The 13,836-nt window shown below is 40.1% G+C and overlaps 1 protein-coding gene across 3 annotated transcripts; it reads right to left on the reverse strand.

Annotated features, from left to right (window-relative positions):
* Window positions 1-7,272: 7,272 nt before the first annotated feature.
* LOC124121501 (uncharacterized S-adenosylmethionine-dependent methyltransferase Rv2258c-like) lies at window positions 7,273-11,764 on the reverse strand. 3 transcript variants are annotated; one of them, XM_046484511.2, is made up of 5 exons: window positions 11,645-11,764; window positions 11,061-11,268; window positions 9,650-9,843; window positions 8,522-8,644; window positions 7,273-8,176 (listed from the first exon to the last, which is right to left on the reverse strand). In XM_046484511.2, the coding sequence occupies exons 2-5, from the start codon at window positions 11,219-11,221 to the stop codon at window positions 7,614-7,616; spliced, it is 1,041 nt and encodes a 346-aa protein (XP_046340467.1). In that variant the 5' UTR covers window positions 11,222-11,268; window positions 11,645-11,764; the 3' UTR covers window positions 7,273-7,613. The 3 variants fall into 3 exon arrangements, with proteins under 3 accessions (XP_046340467.1, XP_046340469.1, XP_046340468.1); XM_046484513.2 differs by having other exon boundaries at window positions 11,061-11,252; window positions 11,645-11,749; XM_046484512.2 differs by having other exon boundaries at window positions 11,061-11,291; window positions 11,645-11,749.
* Between the last annotated feature and the right edge of the window lie 2,072 nt (window positions 11,765-13,836).

Genomic DNA, 13,836 nt, shown 5'->3' on the forward strand with positions numbered 1-13,836 from the left:
CTGACCGAGACTGACCACCCGACCCACGCCTCTTACAGGTAACCGAGACTGACCAACCGATCCACGTCTCTTAGAGGTAAGCGAGACTGACCACCCGATCCACGCCTCTTATTGGTGACCGAGACTGACCAACCGATCCACGCCTCTTAAAGGTATTCGAGACTGGCCGACCGAGCTGATCAGTCTCCTCTGACGACAAAAATAAATTTCTGGCCAGGGGTCCTATTCTAGCCCTATATTTCGTAACTACTTCCCTTCTCAACCCCAACTGCCATATTTATTCTGATACATCATACAGCGATGGCTGTTCTCTTGTTCTATAGTGTCTGTATCATTATCGCCGCTCGTACAAGGCATTACTAAAAACACGGTCGCTTTTGTTTGTAAATTAACGATCTCTACTGTCTTATCGTGTCTACATCAAAGGACGCACGGAATCCAATTGCCTGATTTTAAACGACATATGTTTGTTTTTTAAATGTCCACCTATAGGGTTGGAGAAACATGAAAGACATTGATTAAGTTTAATGCTTCTTTTGATATAAAAAAATAGGTAACTTTAATTAAATACCATGATAGATTACGAGTTTACGATGTTTTTGTATTTAACTGTGAAATAGGTTTGTAGTAGGTTGATCAAAGTCATTAGGAATGATTTATATTTCGTGAAATGTGATTTTTTATTGTTTCTACTTGACCCATTCCCAATCAAACCTCGGATGTTTCTGGTTGAAATCAATAATTTATAGATGAGTGAAAATAATTATGTATTTTTTATTTCAATTTCACAAATACTCTTACCGACATTGACATGAAGAGTGTGTCAATGTGGCCATTCAAAGTCAAATTTCGGAAGGCAAACTTTTTACAGAACAGAACAAAAACAAGAACAAAAACATTAAAGTTAAACAATAAATTGTCGGTAGGTAAAACAATACAAGACCTCATCTAACAACTGAACATCTGAATCATATTGATATATTGTTCGTTGTTTACGTGTTGTTTTACGCCGTACTCAACAATATTCCTTCCAGAGGAAGGCGGCCTGTAATGATGGGAATGATCCGTCGGTGCCAACCATATGACTGACCACCCGATCCATGATGCTATCTTAATGACAAGCAGTATCATTTAATTTTTTTTTTGATTGTTGTTTAACGCCGCACTCAGCAACATTCCAGCTATATGACGGCGGTCTGTAAATAATCGAGTCTGGACCAGACAATCCAGGGGTTGACATCATGAGCATCGTACCACGCAATTGGGATCGATGACATGCATCAACCAAGTCAGCGAGCCTGACCACCCGATCCCGTTAGTCGCCTCTTACGACAAGCATAGTCGCTTTTTACGACAAGCATGGGTTGCTGAAGATCTATCCTACCCCGGATCTTCACGGGTTTCATTTCAAATTGGTGCCTCTGAACCAAGTTGCTGAGAGCTGGGGAATGTGTATTGCTTCTGTCATCGTGTGGGTAACAAATTTATTTTAAATGAAATAGAGCTTCTCGTGTATGGTTCTCGTGGATTTGCGCTATGGAGTTATTGAGGGCGAGTTCATCAACAAGCCGAGAATATACACATGATTGTAGCCTGTTCCAAATGAATCAATAAATTTTATATATATCTCAGATGTTTACCACTTTGATGAAACCCATGAACACGAGTGTGGTTCTGGCAAACCTAGACACATTATCGGGGCGAACCGGGATTCGAACCCACAATCATAGGTTTCTTGCGTGCCCAAGGAATGCAATACTGTGTGAGCATCAAGGAGCAGGTCTAAGGGTTTGTTTTTCTCTTCAGATATCATTGTCCACTCCACGCCTGTGGGGACACGGGTGGCCCAGTCGTCTAAGGCGCCGCGATTCGCTGTGCAGAGTTGCGTCCCTTGGGCACGCCAGAAACCTATGATTGTGGGTTCGAATCCCGGTTCGCCCTGATTATGTTTCTAGGTTTGTCAGCACCATACCCGTGCTCGTGGGTTTCACCGAAGTGGTAAACGTCTGAGACCTGCATCACTTCGAGCTTTCCTCCCACATTAAGCTGACACGCCGGGATATTACTGGAATACTGTTAAAAGCGGCGTTAAACCAAACTCACTCACTCGCTGACGCCTGTACATGAACATACAACTGCAACGCAAGAGCGATGAGAGCGATGAATCAGACTCTCTTACAACAAAGTTCTGTTCACATATCACACATCACTTGTTCGAACAAGACACCTCATTCAGTCCGTCATGAACATTTGTAATACTCTTTACAATTATATTCTTAATGAACTCGGTGCCGATACTGTCTTAACGTTAGTCTCTCGTTTCTGAGAAAAGAAATCCGTAACAGCGACAACGTCATCGGACTGGTTCACTTGCCAAAGATTTTAAGTGATTATGTTTGTGTGCCGCCGATGCATTGTGATTTTATGAGCGCTTCCATATATATGGCCTTTTTTTCAAAATATTAGTTGTTATTGTCTTTAATGCATACCAATGAAAACCTTGACAGTGAAATCAATCTGCCAGATGATATCCAGTCTCAGTTATCTGCCGAAGAAGATTCCACTGGGCATAAAACTGAAAGTAGTGATAATAGTTATATGAATGGATGACTAAAATCAGAAATTCAACTCATTGAAAACAGTCAAGGCAAATTTTGATAGGTCCCTACTATTTCATACGTGTTTCGATGATTCGCCAACCCTGAACAGATATAGAACAAAATTATCATTTTGAGTCTGTTATGAAGAAATACCCTTCAGAGTATACAAAACGGCCAAATAATTTAAAAATATTTTGAAAAGTATTTCGTAACTATTCATTAAATATCACTCTAAAAAGTTTTTCTTTTTACTGATGCATTTTCATGACAGCCAAAGACCCTATGGTTATTGAAGACAAACAAACATCGAAACGTTTTTATTCTTTCCAATCACCTGTTTGTATTCAGTAATCGCGATACAAGCCGGTAGTTGTGGACCCTCTTGCCAATCCCAGCAACAATTCCGATTCATATAAAAATGCTGGAAACAAAGGAAGGAAGCTGAGAAACATCTCGTAGACATCCATAATGTTAATGGGTCATGGCTGTGTGGACACTCAGTCTCCTTTCTCCCAAGGAAGAAAGCTGAGAATTATTTTCGCCGACATCCATAATGTTAAAGGGTCATGACTGTCTGGAATCGCAGTCCTCTTTTTAAATAGATATGCGTTTCTCAGACCGTTCATTGTCAGTTGAGCAGCCTGTCGTAGATACGTAAATAATAGAACGGTTTTCAGCTATTGTTTTTTGTTCTGTGATACAAAATAGAAAATCAAATTCTATAAGGAGAGCGTAAACTGCCACCTGATATTTCACACTTCTAAGACATTTATGAAAATATAATGTCACCTTTAACATTGTCGCTGACTGAACCCTTCTATCCATTCAAAATTAAAATTACTGACTCTTTTTCAGGTCATTAGTTCGAGTTCATTGGGACTACACCACGTTATAAAGCACAGGTTCTGTATCAATCTCAACATTGAACAAAATGATGTTTCTTGGCTTGGAGCTGGTGTTCCTTTTGTCAGCTGGTATTCCTTATATTAGGATGTATGGTAATACTGAAGACTCACCAAACCAACCTACCCCACACAATCTACAAGACACACTGGATCGTCAGTGTCGACTAATGAGAACTGAAAGCTGTAAGCATGGACCATGGATACTACAAATTTGCCAACGCAATGCGTCACACGTACATCTAAAGAACAAAGAACGACCAAAGACAACAACACTCCCAAGAACGAAATGGACAGAAGAGGATAAACGATCGGTGTTCAATTCCTCTTCACTTCGGCAGGACATACTTCAATCAACGACCCTTGACACTGCGGCCTCAAATGGCAGCTCCATAAACTGCCAGTGTCAGGGTAACAATTGTTCAGAGCCAAAGTTCATGATTGTTTTGTTCAAAGGGCGGTCTGTGTACTTCAAGGCGTATGATAGTTCGAAAAACACGTTTTATAAGTGGGCTTCGTTAACTATCCGTATTGCTGACGCTCGAGCTAGAATGCAGGTGGATTATTCTAGGTGTTACATCTATGTAGTGTTAAAGGGGAGATCAGTTTTGTTGCAATATGGAATAAGAAATGGACGAGCAGTTTCCAAAAGAAGAATTTGTTCAGATGTTACAGCTTTCGCTCTTGATCGAATCAGGAACGACTTGTTTATTCTGAAGCGCCGCCGTCATCAGTTCGAGTTGATAACAGTGCCTCTACAGGAGCCAAAGAAACGAATGACAATACCAGCACAGACCCTAGATCAGAGGGTTCCCATTTTGTGGTGTGACGCAGACATCACGAGTGTGTACTGGTGGTGCCCTTCTGTGCTCTGCAGATACGACCACAGCACGAACAGAGTCACAACACTGGATTTTGTCCGGTCTCATAGACATCATGTCATGGCAGTTGGCTCAGGGAAAGTATACTTCATGAACAATGGCTTACAAATATATGACATAATCATCAATAAAGTCCACAGAGTGAAGCAAATGTATGCCATGAAAAGATATTCCTTCCTAGACGTGACACAAGGAACTGTTATCTTTACCCGTGAAATACACCAGCACATAAAAGTCATGTTATATAAGAAAGGACACCGTAAAATGATGCATATGAGAAAGGGTCTTAAAGGTTTAGATCACTTTGAGGTAACAGTTGGATAAGAAGCCTCGTATATTTTAGAACATTAACAATTATACTGTGTTTTAAAACCACCTGATTTTAACTCCACAGACATAGTTGTCAGGTTTGATAAATGGCAAGTCATCCCAAAGCCCAAGCGTATGATGTGCTTGCTTGGATTGTTTTAAAACATTATTGTTTTCCAGAAAAATACTGGAACATCATTATGTCCTCAGGCTTTGCAAAAATGCGAATTGTCTGCTGGACATTCTGAATGTCCTTAACTGTGAAACTGTTGTATTTTGTGTGTGTTGAACCAGTGTCTGAGTAAATATCCCGTCTCTAATCATATTGGTTAGAGGGATGGGAGAACAGAACCTAAGTAATAAAAAGCTTTAAACGCCAACGACCTGCATTATTGTCATCCTTATTAAGCTGACATGCCCTGTATAACTGAAATATTGTTCAAACCCACGTCAACTCACTCACTCACTCACTCGCTTACGCTTTCCTTGCTCCAGAGTCACAAACTATGTATAATCCTTTGAGAATATTGTAACATACTGCTTCCTAAATGTGTAGTTCCATAGTTTCCAGCTGTGTGTGCCTCTTCCAGGCCACCTTGTGAAAAATGGAAACTATTTTCTATATATGACGCCTTTGGCTACTGTCTAATATCTACAGGTTAACTTAATAGCGAAGTGAAATCAGATGAACTGAGGTGAGTTGAAATGGGGTTAAAGGTTGCCTTCAAGATTATTGCACTTATATAATATGGGTGTGTTGCGGCTTGTACTACTCCGGACTCATGCGGCAGCTTAATATGTATATCCCACTGTGTCATATCTCTAATTTACACCGACTCGGGACGTCCTGTCCTGGACTAACACCATGGCATATACAATTGAACCTCGTTGTGTCGAACTTGGATATGTCGAATTCGCTGTTGTGTCAAACTCATTTCGGAGTCCTCAGAATTAAAATATATCATATAATTCCCCTGATGTCTGGAACGAAAGATAACCCGAACTTTATTCCAGGTCCCAACGATTTCGACACACCGAGGTTCGTCTGTTTTTATGTCCCTTCACCATCAGCAAAGAGACAAACACTCGGCCTCTTCAGACTCACATGTTCAATATCGTAATTAAATACGGATGGAGTGATATAAACTATTTTATTAGAAATAATTATTTGTGATAAAAAGACGCCATGTTGATGATTAAATCTGGTTGGAATATAGTACTTCGAATAATGTCTCACATACCCTTTCGGGGCTTTTTAACAACAAACAAACAATTTATTTATTGCCTCATTAAATGGAGATCTAAACAAACAGAAGGAACTGGAGTTTGTCAGGGAAACATATTTCAACTCCAAACAGCAATGCGTAAAACATACAAAGGAATATACAACGAGGGTAGTTCGTGGCTTCACATAAACCATAAATATTAGTCACACATCAGTAAAACCTCCTTTGAATTTCAGCCATGCACCAGCTTTGTAATCGCTGCCCTGTAGCTGGCGTAGACAGGCAGTCAACACGTCTTAACTGGAAACAACTCTACAGAAGTGATTTGAGTTTTGGGAAGAAATGCTGGGGGCATTCATAAGTAATTCAAATCTACAACTGCACCTCCTGCCTTGCGTAACGTGTGCATTCACACTGGCTAATAGATCATATATTGATAAGTAAGGAGCGTTGAAACATCTGATCTGATCACTCATTATCATTTATTCTGTTATTTTGATTACGTCACACAATGTTACATTCAATGTTGCATATTATAAAAAAGCTCATTGTCCATATCTCTAAAACTCGATGTTAAAAAGAAAGTACTTGAATAACGATACTGATAAAACATGTACTTGTTGTTCATATTTAATGCTTTTTCTCTCCATGTCAGATGACACTTTCCTTGAAGACAAAACTCCTAACATAAAAACTGTTATACCAAATAACACTTCATATAACATTAGGCGCCACAACTACACTGTGAATTGCAGATGAAAAGAGTAAAAGCAAACGGAATGAAAGTTGTGGAGCATCGGTCTTTCACTTTGGAATTTCATCAATGGCGAATGTATCAGTCAAAGTAAACATTTACAGTAAACTACATTTATAACGAACAGGTTTATAACAAACTGATGGATACAACAAACTTGTCTTTTCGGTCCCGGCCATTTGTTGTATATACGTTGCATATATGCTTAAAACGAAGGAAGGTTATAACGAACTAAAATTAGCGGTTCCTTTGAGTTCTTTATAACCGTAGTTTACTGTACCAATATTGAGGTGATCAATCGGCATGTGATATTTGTAATTTTCTGTCTTAACCAGACCAACAAAATATGGCAGAGTCGTGTGGCCATACCTCATAGGTCCAACATCAAAGAAAGTTAAAGGTTTGCATCCATGTGGATATTAGTGAGTGAGTGAGTGAGTTGGGTTTGACGCCGCTTTTAACAGTATTCCAGTTATATCACAGCGTGTCAGCTTAATGTTGGAGGAAAGCCCGAAGGGATGCAGGTCTCAGACGTTTACCACTTCGGTGAAACCCACGAGCACGGGTATGGTGCTGACAAACCTAGAAACATATTTGGGTTGAACCGGGATTCGAACCCACAATCATAGGTTTCTGACGTGTCCAAGGGACGCAACTCTGCACAGCGAAACGCGGCGCCTCAGGCGACTGGGTCACCCGTGCCCCCCGAGGATATTAGATGCTTATTACCCGGAGTTACAAGAATTTCAAACTCGTTGTCTATCAGGTCCTCACATGCATTATTAATACTTAATCTTTTTACACAATCTCAAATAATTATGATATCCTGATATACTAGTATTAAATGCTGCACTGATCTATCTGAAAAAAACTTTCCTTGAACCTCTTCTAAATAGCTTAAAGTTTTAAAGATTTATGTCACTGTACAATACAACTGAAATCTACTTCTGACAGACAAAGTGTATCTCATGCTCATCTGTGTGACTCACAGACTCGTTGATGATGGTGAAACCGGCTTTAGCAACCATCTCTCTTGCCAAAGATGCACCCCATGTAGCCCCAAGTGCTGCAGAGTCAGGCCTGCGCAAGCTTTCCGGAATACACAAGAATGTGCTCGCCGAGTAGTAGAACATAGCTGAAGCATTAGCAATGTTGCCAGTTATGCCTCCCTCTATTCCAACCTCAATCATGCTGAAAATACCCCCTGGTTTCAGACACTGGTAAATCTCGTTTAAGGCTTTCTGTGGATATGTTAAGTCATGAATAACTAGACGGGTAAGTATCCAATCAAAACTCTCCTTGTAGCTTTCAGATATAGTTTCAATATTGTCTGTGTCATAAGTGACATTCTGAAGGCCCTGGTTGCTTGCTTCCTCTCTGGCTTGAACCAATGGCACGCTTGCTACATCAGAACCAAGGAAGGTGCTGTTCTTGAATCGCGAAGCTAATTTGTTTAAAATTATCCCAGTTGCACAACCAAATTCCGCAACCTTGATTCCGGATTCTGTATTAAAAAACAAACAAGTTAAGTAAGACATAAGACAGAAACCTTGAAATACTTCAGAATTAGCACTCAAAAGTAAAATATCAAACACAATTCCTACCATCAACATATAGTCGAGTTGTATCAATATTAAATCATGTTAAGTTAAAACATATCAGTGCGATATGCCTTCATTTGGTTTCCCTTGTAAAGTACATAGTTAGAAGATAGGTACGTGGCACAAAAGCATATAACCTTTGAGCTCTTATAAATTTATTAATAAACTATTGCATAATTGTGATCAAAATTGGTCGTTAACGCGGGAATTGTTGTATTGTGCGCCTACTCGTCTATTCGTTTACCCACCTAACTTTGGCAGCAACAGAGGAATGGCAGACAGGATATCTGTATCAATCATATCTTTCTTGACTACGACCAAAATGTCTGTCAATGTTTCAAAAAGCCCAGGGGTTTGACTGTAGACTATTCCTGTAAATATAAGAAAACCATACCAACGCCAACGCAACTGAGAGAAAGCGTCAGGTACACAAGATCACTTCGTTATACAAAAACATGCGTAGAGATAAAAGCTGAAAGTATGTATGAATTTGCACAGTTTATCAAATAGGGATGATACCAAGTGTTCGCGAAAATTTGAGTGTATCCTCCCCTACCAGTGGCACCCATCACAAACACATGCAAAGGCAAATGAATTGTTCACCTGACCCCTGAAGATCCGGGGTAAAATAGGTATTCAGCAACCCATGCTTGCCGTAAGAGGCGACTAACGGGATCGGGTGGTCAGGCTCGCTGACTTGGTTGATGCATGTCATCGTATCCCAATTGCGTGGCTCGATGCTCATTATATCAATCACTGAATTGTCTGGTCCACACTCGATTATTGAGACATTTGAGATACAAAGGTAACTGAAACTGTACATTTGACATCCTTTATTTGACAAGGAAATGGGGACACAGAAATGAACCTTATAAGTCATATACCATCTTTGTATCTGCGTCACATCCTTTAAGGTGTGATTAAACATTGTTTAATGAATTGTATTGAATTGAATAAGGAAGATCATGCATAGATGGACAATATGTCAATGAGTGAAACTTGGTTATTTGTTCCTGATAAAGGACTAGATATTATTATTTTGTCATATTATTGATTCTAAGAGTACCTTTTCTAACAACAGTTACCATTGTTTCATAAAGTTGAATCACTTTCTACATGATGATTAACTTATGATCAACTTCAAAGCATAAATACCCCTGTTTTTCATGATCAATACCATATCGGATTCCTCATTGGAAGAACTGATAATACTTATGTTCCAGACGTGTGTGTCAATTGAAAACTCTACTTGAACGTAACTGTGTTTCTGCATGTTCACTCTCAACAGGATTACAACTCATGTCGAGAAATAGGAATGTAAATAAGTGTCTGAGTATTATATTGATGAAATCCATGTGAATGTACAATGTCCTTACCACCAGTGTTCCGTTGTTGAGCACAGTCCTTGATACTGGCATGTCTCAAACCAAACTGTGGCAAAAATCTGGAAAACACGGATATTGCATTGAATGTGGCCTTGCGGTCATCTGGAACATGGAACTGGGTGGACGAGTCGTCCACGCTGATGACCTCCCCGACAGCGAGTGAACCAAGTATCTCACGCACATACCTGTGGAAATATAATATAATTATAATTAAAACATTTATTTATCAAAAACTTGTTCAAAGCTCATAATGATACGAGGGCTGGTCAAAACGTTCTACGCCTGACTAACTTGCAACTATGGGCCATAACAAAGTGAACTAGTCGAGATAGAACATTATTTGAGTATTGAAACTAGTATTCACAAACATTTACAGACGAATAAGATATCTGCTCGTTGGGTACCAAAAGGTTTCTAAATTCTGATCTAAAGGAAAAGGAACTGACATTGACAGAGAAAATTAAAAGCTAATTGGGGAGGGTTTCGTCAAATTCCAAAAGATTAGTAACGGGGGATGAAACATATGTCTACCACTATGATGGCGCCATTCCACTTCTCTGGCACCAAAGAAATTCAAGTCTTCATGATCAGTGAAGAAAGTTATGGCCACTGTATTCTGAGATGCACAGGGTGTGATCCTTGTTAATTACCTTAGAAAGTCAAAAGACGATTACCGGTGGTCACTATGCTGATTTGCATTTATCGCCTGAGAGATTCTGTCAAAAAAAAGCAGTGAGGAATACTGACTGCTGGAGTTCTACTACTTCATGACAATGCATGCCTCTTCTTACACCTCTCGACTTGCAAAGGCTTCTGTGCGACAGGATGGTTTCGAAGAACCTTCTCATCCTCCATACTCGCCAACCTGGCACCAATGATTTCTAATCTATGACGACAACAACGACCGCAAAGCTGTCGTGAATCGGTTTCTTTAGGGTGGTTTCAGAAAACATCTTCCTGACTGGAATTAAAAAGCTTCACTATCGATTTGAGAAGTCTTTTGAAAACCTGGGAGATTATGTTGAAAAACACAATTAACCAAATCTCCTCACAATTATTGCTTTTGTTTGTTAGGCTTACAACTTTTTGACCAGCCCACGTATATAACTCTTACAATATAAACTCAATCGAGTGGACGGTCCCCATTGGTATGGAGCAATGTCACTTTGTTTGTAGGAGAAGTTCTGGGCAGTATTCAGGTTCTTAAACTTTCAGGGTCCCGGACGTAAATGGCGGCATAACAGAATATGTATGAGATGCCCTCCGCGTCTCCCCCCCCCCCCCCTCCTTATCAATCTATGCCTGCTATGTCTATCTACAGAATATGTATGAGATGGGTCCCCTCTATCAATCTATGTCTATCAATGTTCTTACCAGTTCTTCATCATGAAACGGTATTTACCTTTCTCTGAGGTTCAGCTTGTCAGCCACCTGCTGTGATGTGAGAGGGACTTTGGCTTCCATCAACATCTTCACCACGCCCAACTCCCTTGCCAGGGACAAGCTTAACATGACACCACCGGCGCCGAAATAGTTCATCATCTTCTTGTGGTAGTCCGACATCGTCTCAAGTGTAGTAGTACTTGAGTTTAGCCTGCCAGCAAGTGTAACTAGAACAATTCCCACACTAAACCTATCACAAAATAGGCCAGTTACAGCAATGTGATATTTTATTGTAAGTTTGTGAAGCATTTTTAATGTCAAATTTCGCTTTCAAATCTGTCGTAAGCTGTTCTTACAGTTAAGATCTCGCAGCGTCTCGCAACAAACATCTCCGCACACAAACACGCTTCCTTTCGCACTCACGAACAGTTCAGTCTTTGCTTCACACAACGTTTTAGCTGAGGGGACTATTTGACCTACTCCTCTTTGATATCCACAAAGACACAATAAGAAAACTGTCGTTTCTGTCAAGCCTGTGGTTTATCTCACAATGGTTTGCTAGCCATACTTCACAGACATTCTGTTCACTTCTCTAACGCTCACCTGAATTTCTGTCAAATGTAGGTTCACTGTTAAATCTTCCACTAACACAGCACCAGCACACGTCTGTGTGCTACTTGACGCTCTCTATTTAGGTCAAGTGGGTCAAGTCTCCCAGGCGATGTGTGTTTTCTGCTGTTAAGTAATAAGAAAACCACTTGTAAATCTATCGTTGACATAAGGTTTCATTAAAAAAATATTCAGTATATACACGCATTAGTGAAAATTAACTTTGATAGGTGTTTTGTTGTTGAGATTTAACCATCTTGCAGCTGTCTGTTATAGTTTTCGTATTCACTCACATGAAATCAAGACGAAAATAGATTTAAGTACCGAAATAATGAATGTTTTTTCATTAAATATTTTGTTTACCTCAATGCACAATAAGAGTGAAAGTATTGTTTTAAGAATAGCAACAAATAACACTAAACTGTGCCCAAACAAGTCCATGGTCAACCAGTGTTTGGGGCTCAGGGACGTCTGCTACATAAAATTGGGATATTTCTTAAAAACTTTTAATGAACGTCTTGGTCTTCATTACACGATGGCCTCCGAAGATTAGTATTTCGAGTTATATCCCGTTACTTTCTTGACAACTTATGTCATAGCAGTTCATTCTGTGTGCACCTTTTTATATACTAGTACCTACATTACCCTTCGCTGAATACCTCTGCCCCGTACTCCCACCCCCTGTCATAAATGGCCGGGCCCTTAGCTGCAACGAGAGGTCATACCCAATACCCTAAAGTCAAATACCCCGATTAAGACTCGCTAAGTTTCAGTGAAAGTCCTTGACATCCAGTCCCAACGATTTTTTTCAGTGCTTGTGGCATGCCGATATTTAATGCTAAAGTACAGCCGCCCACCAACTGTAATCTTGGGGTGATTACCCACACATCGCAGATACAGGGTGCAACCGGTGTAAAATGATAAGGGTTAATGGGGGAGCTATGAAGTTGAACCAATGAACCAATTATTGGTTGGAGTGAGCTGTTCACACCGCACCTGTTAGGAGGGCCGACCCTTCATGACCTTATTACTACACTACTGCCCAAAAGTTCATTCCCCTTACACGCATGGGTAATGCGTGACGCAACCCGTGTGCACCGCGTTGGTCACTCGTACAGAACCTGTCCGCTTCGCGGCTGACACCCGTGTGCGACGCGTTGAACACTGGTGTGCACCCCCTTCGCCACCCGTGTGCAACGCGTGACACTCTCATTTCATAAGGCACAAACGTTTGACTAAAGGAGGACCCATGTTAAGTTGAAACTAGAATTAGTAACAAGTAGAACATTTTTTTATATCCTGACGAAAAATGTTCAGACACATTTTATGATATATACTTGCTGGTGTCTCCTTTTTAGATGTGATTTTGTAGGAAAATATGAGTAGCGTTGTGATCAATCAGTTCTTATCTATAAGACCATTGGCTTCTTCATGATCGTTTGCTTTTGTGAGAACGAATGATCCTGGAAAATTTGTCATTATCATATATTGAAAAGTTTGTGTGATTTGATATTAAATGTCTGTAGTGCGACTTCCAGTGATTATATTTATGAGGTTTGGCGGAGCATTGTTTTCATTGGACACTAATCACCTTGTGATGGCTGGGTCTCCTTGTCTCAGCTCAGTAGCCGTGAGAAAGTGCAGCAGTTACTTATTGAGAGTAGGTTATATCATGGAGGATACATTTGAGGGAGAGGGTTCTACTATTGCCTTGCCGCAGGAAGAGACTAGCAGATGTGCGCGCGTGGTTGTGAATAAGGTAACTGTGGCGTAGTGGCCACCGACAGAGGTATAAATAGAGGTAAAATATGAAAGTATAATACTTACCCGACCTGCATTTACTTATCTCTCTGTCGTTATCAATGTTAACACCTGTCTGTTTTAAAGTGTATGTACGTATACTAGAACATCGTACTGATTACGGAATGGTACATCATCTTAACACATTTACTATTATGTGCTGCATATACCACGATATTTTGATTTTGTAGTCAAAAAGAATTGTTACCCCGATTATTACTGTATGATGGTTCACTCCTGTTCAGACGTGACATTCTGACAATTAGGTCATGTGTAATAGTCATCACAATCTCACCGGTTGTGGAGAAGTCTTGCGATAGTTGAGACTGATAGGCTGAGATATAAAGCAACTTATTTTCACATAGACGCTAACGCTTGCCATTTCA

Source organism: Haliotis rufescens, unplaced genomic scaffold (genome assembly GCF_023055435.1).
Source record: "Haliotis rufescens isolate VD_foot unplaced genomic scaffold, xgHalRufe1.0.p SCAF_47, whole genome shotgun sequence".
Taxonomy (NCBI): domain Eukaryota; kingdom Metazoa; phylum Mollusca; class Gastropoda; order Lepetellida; family Haliotidae; genus Haliotis; species Haliotis rufescens.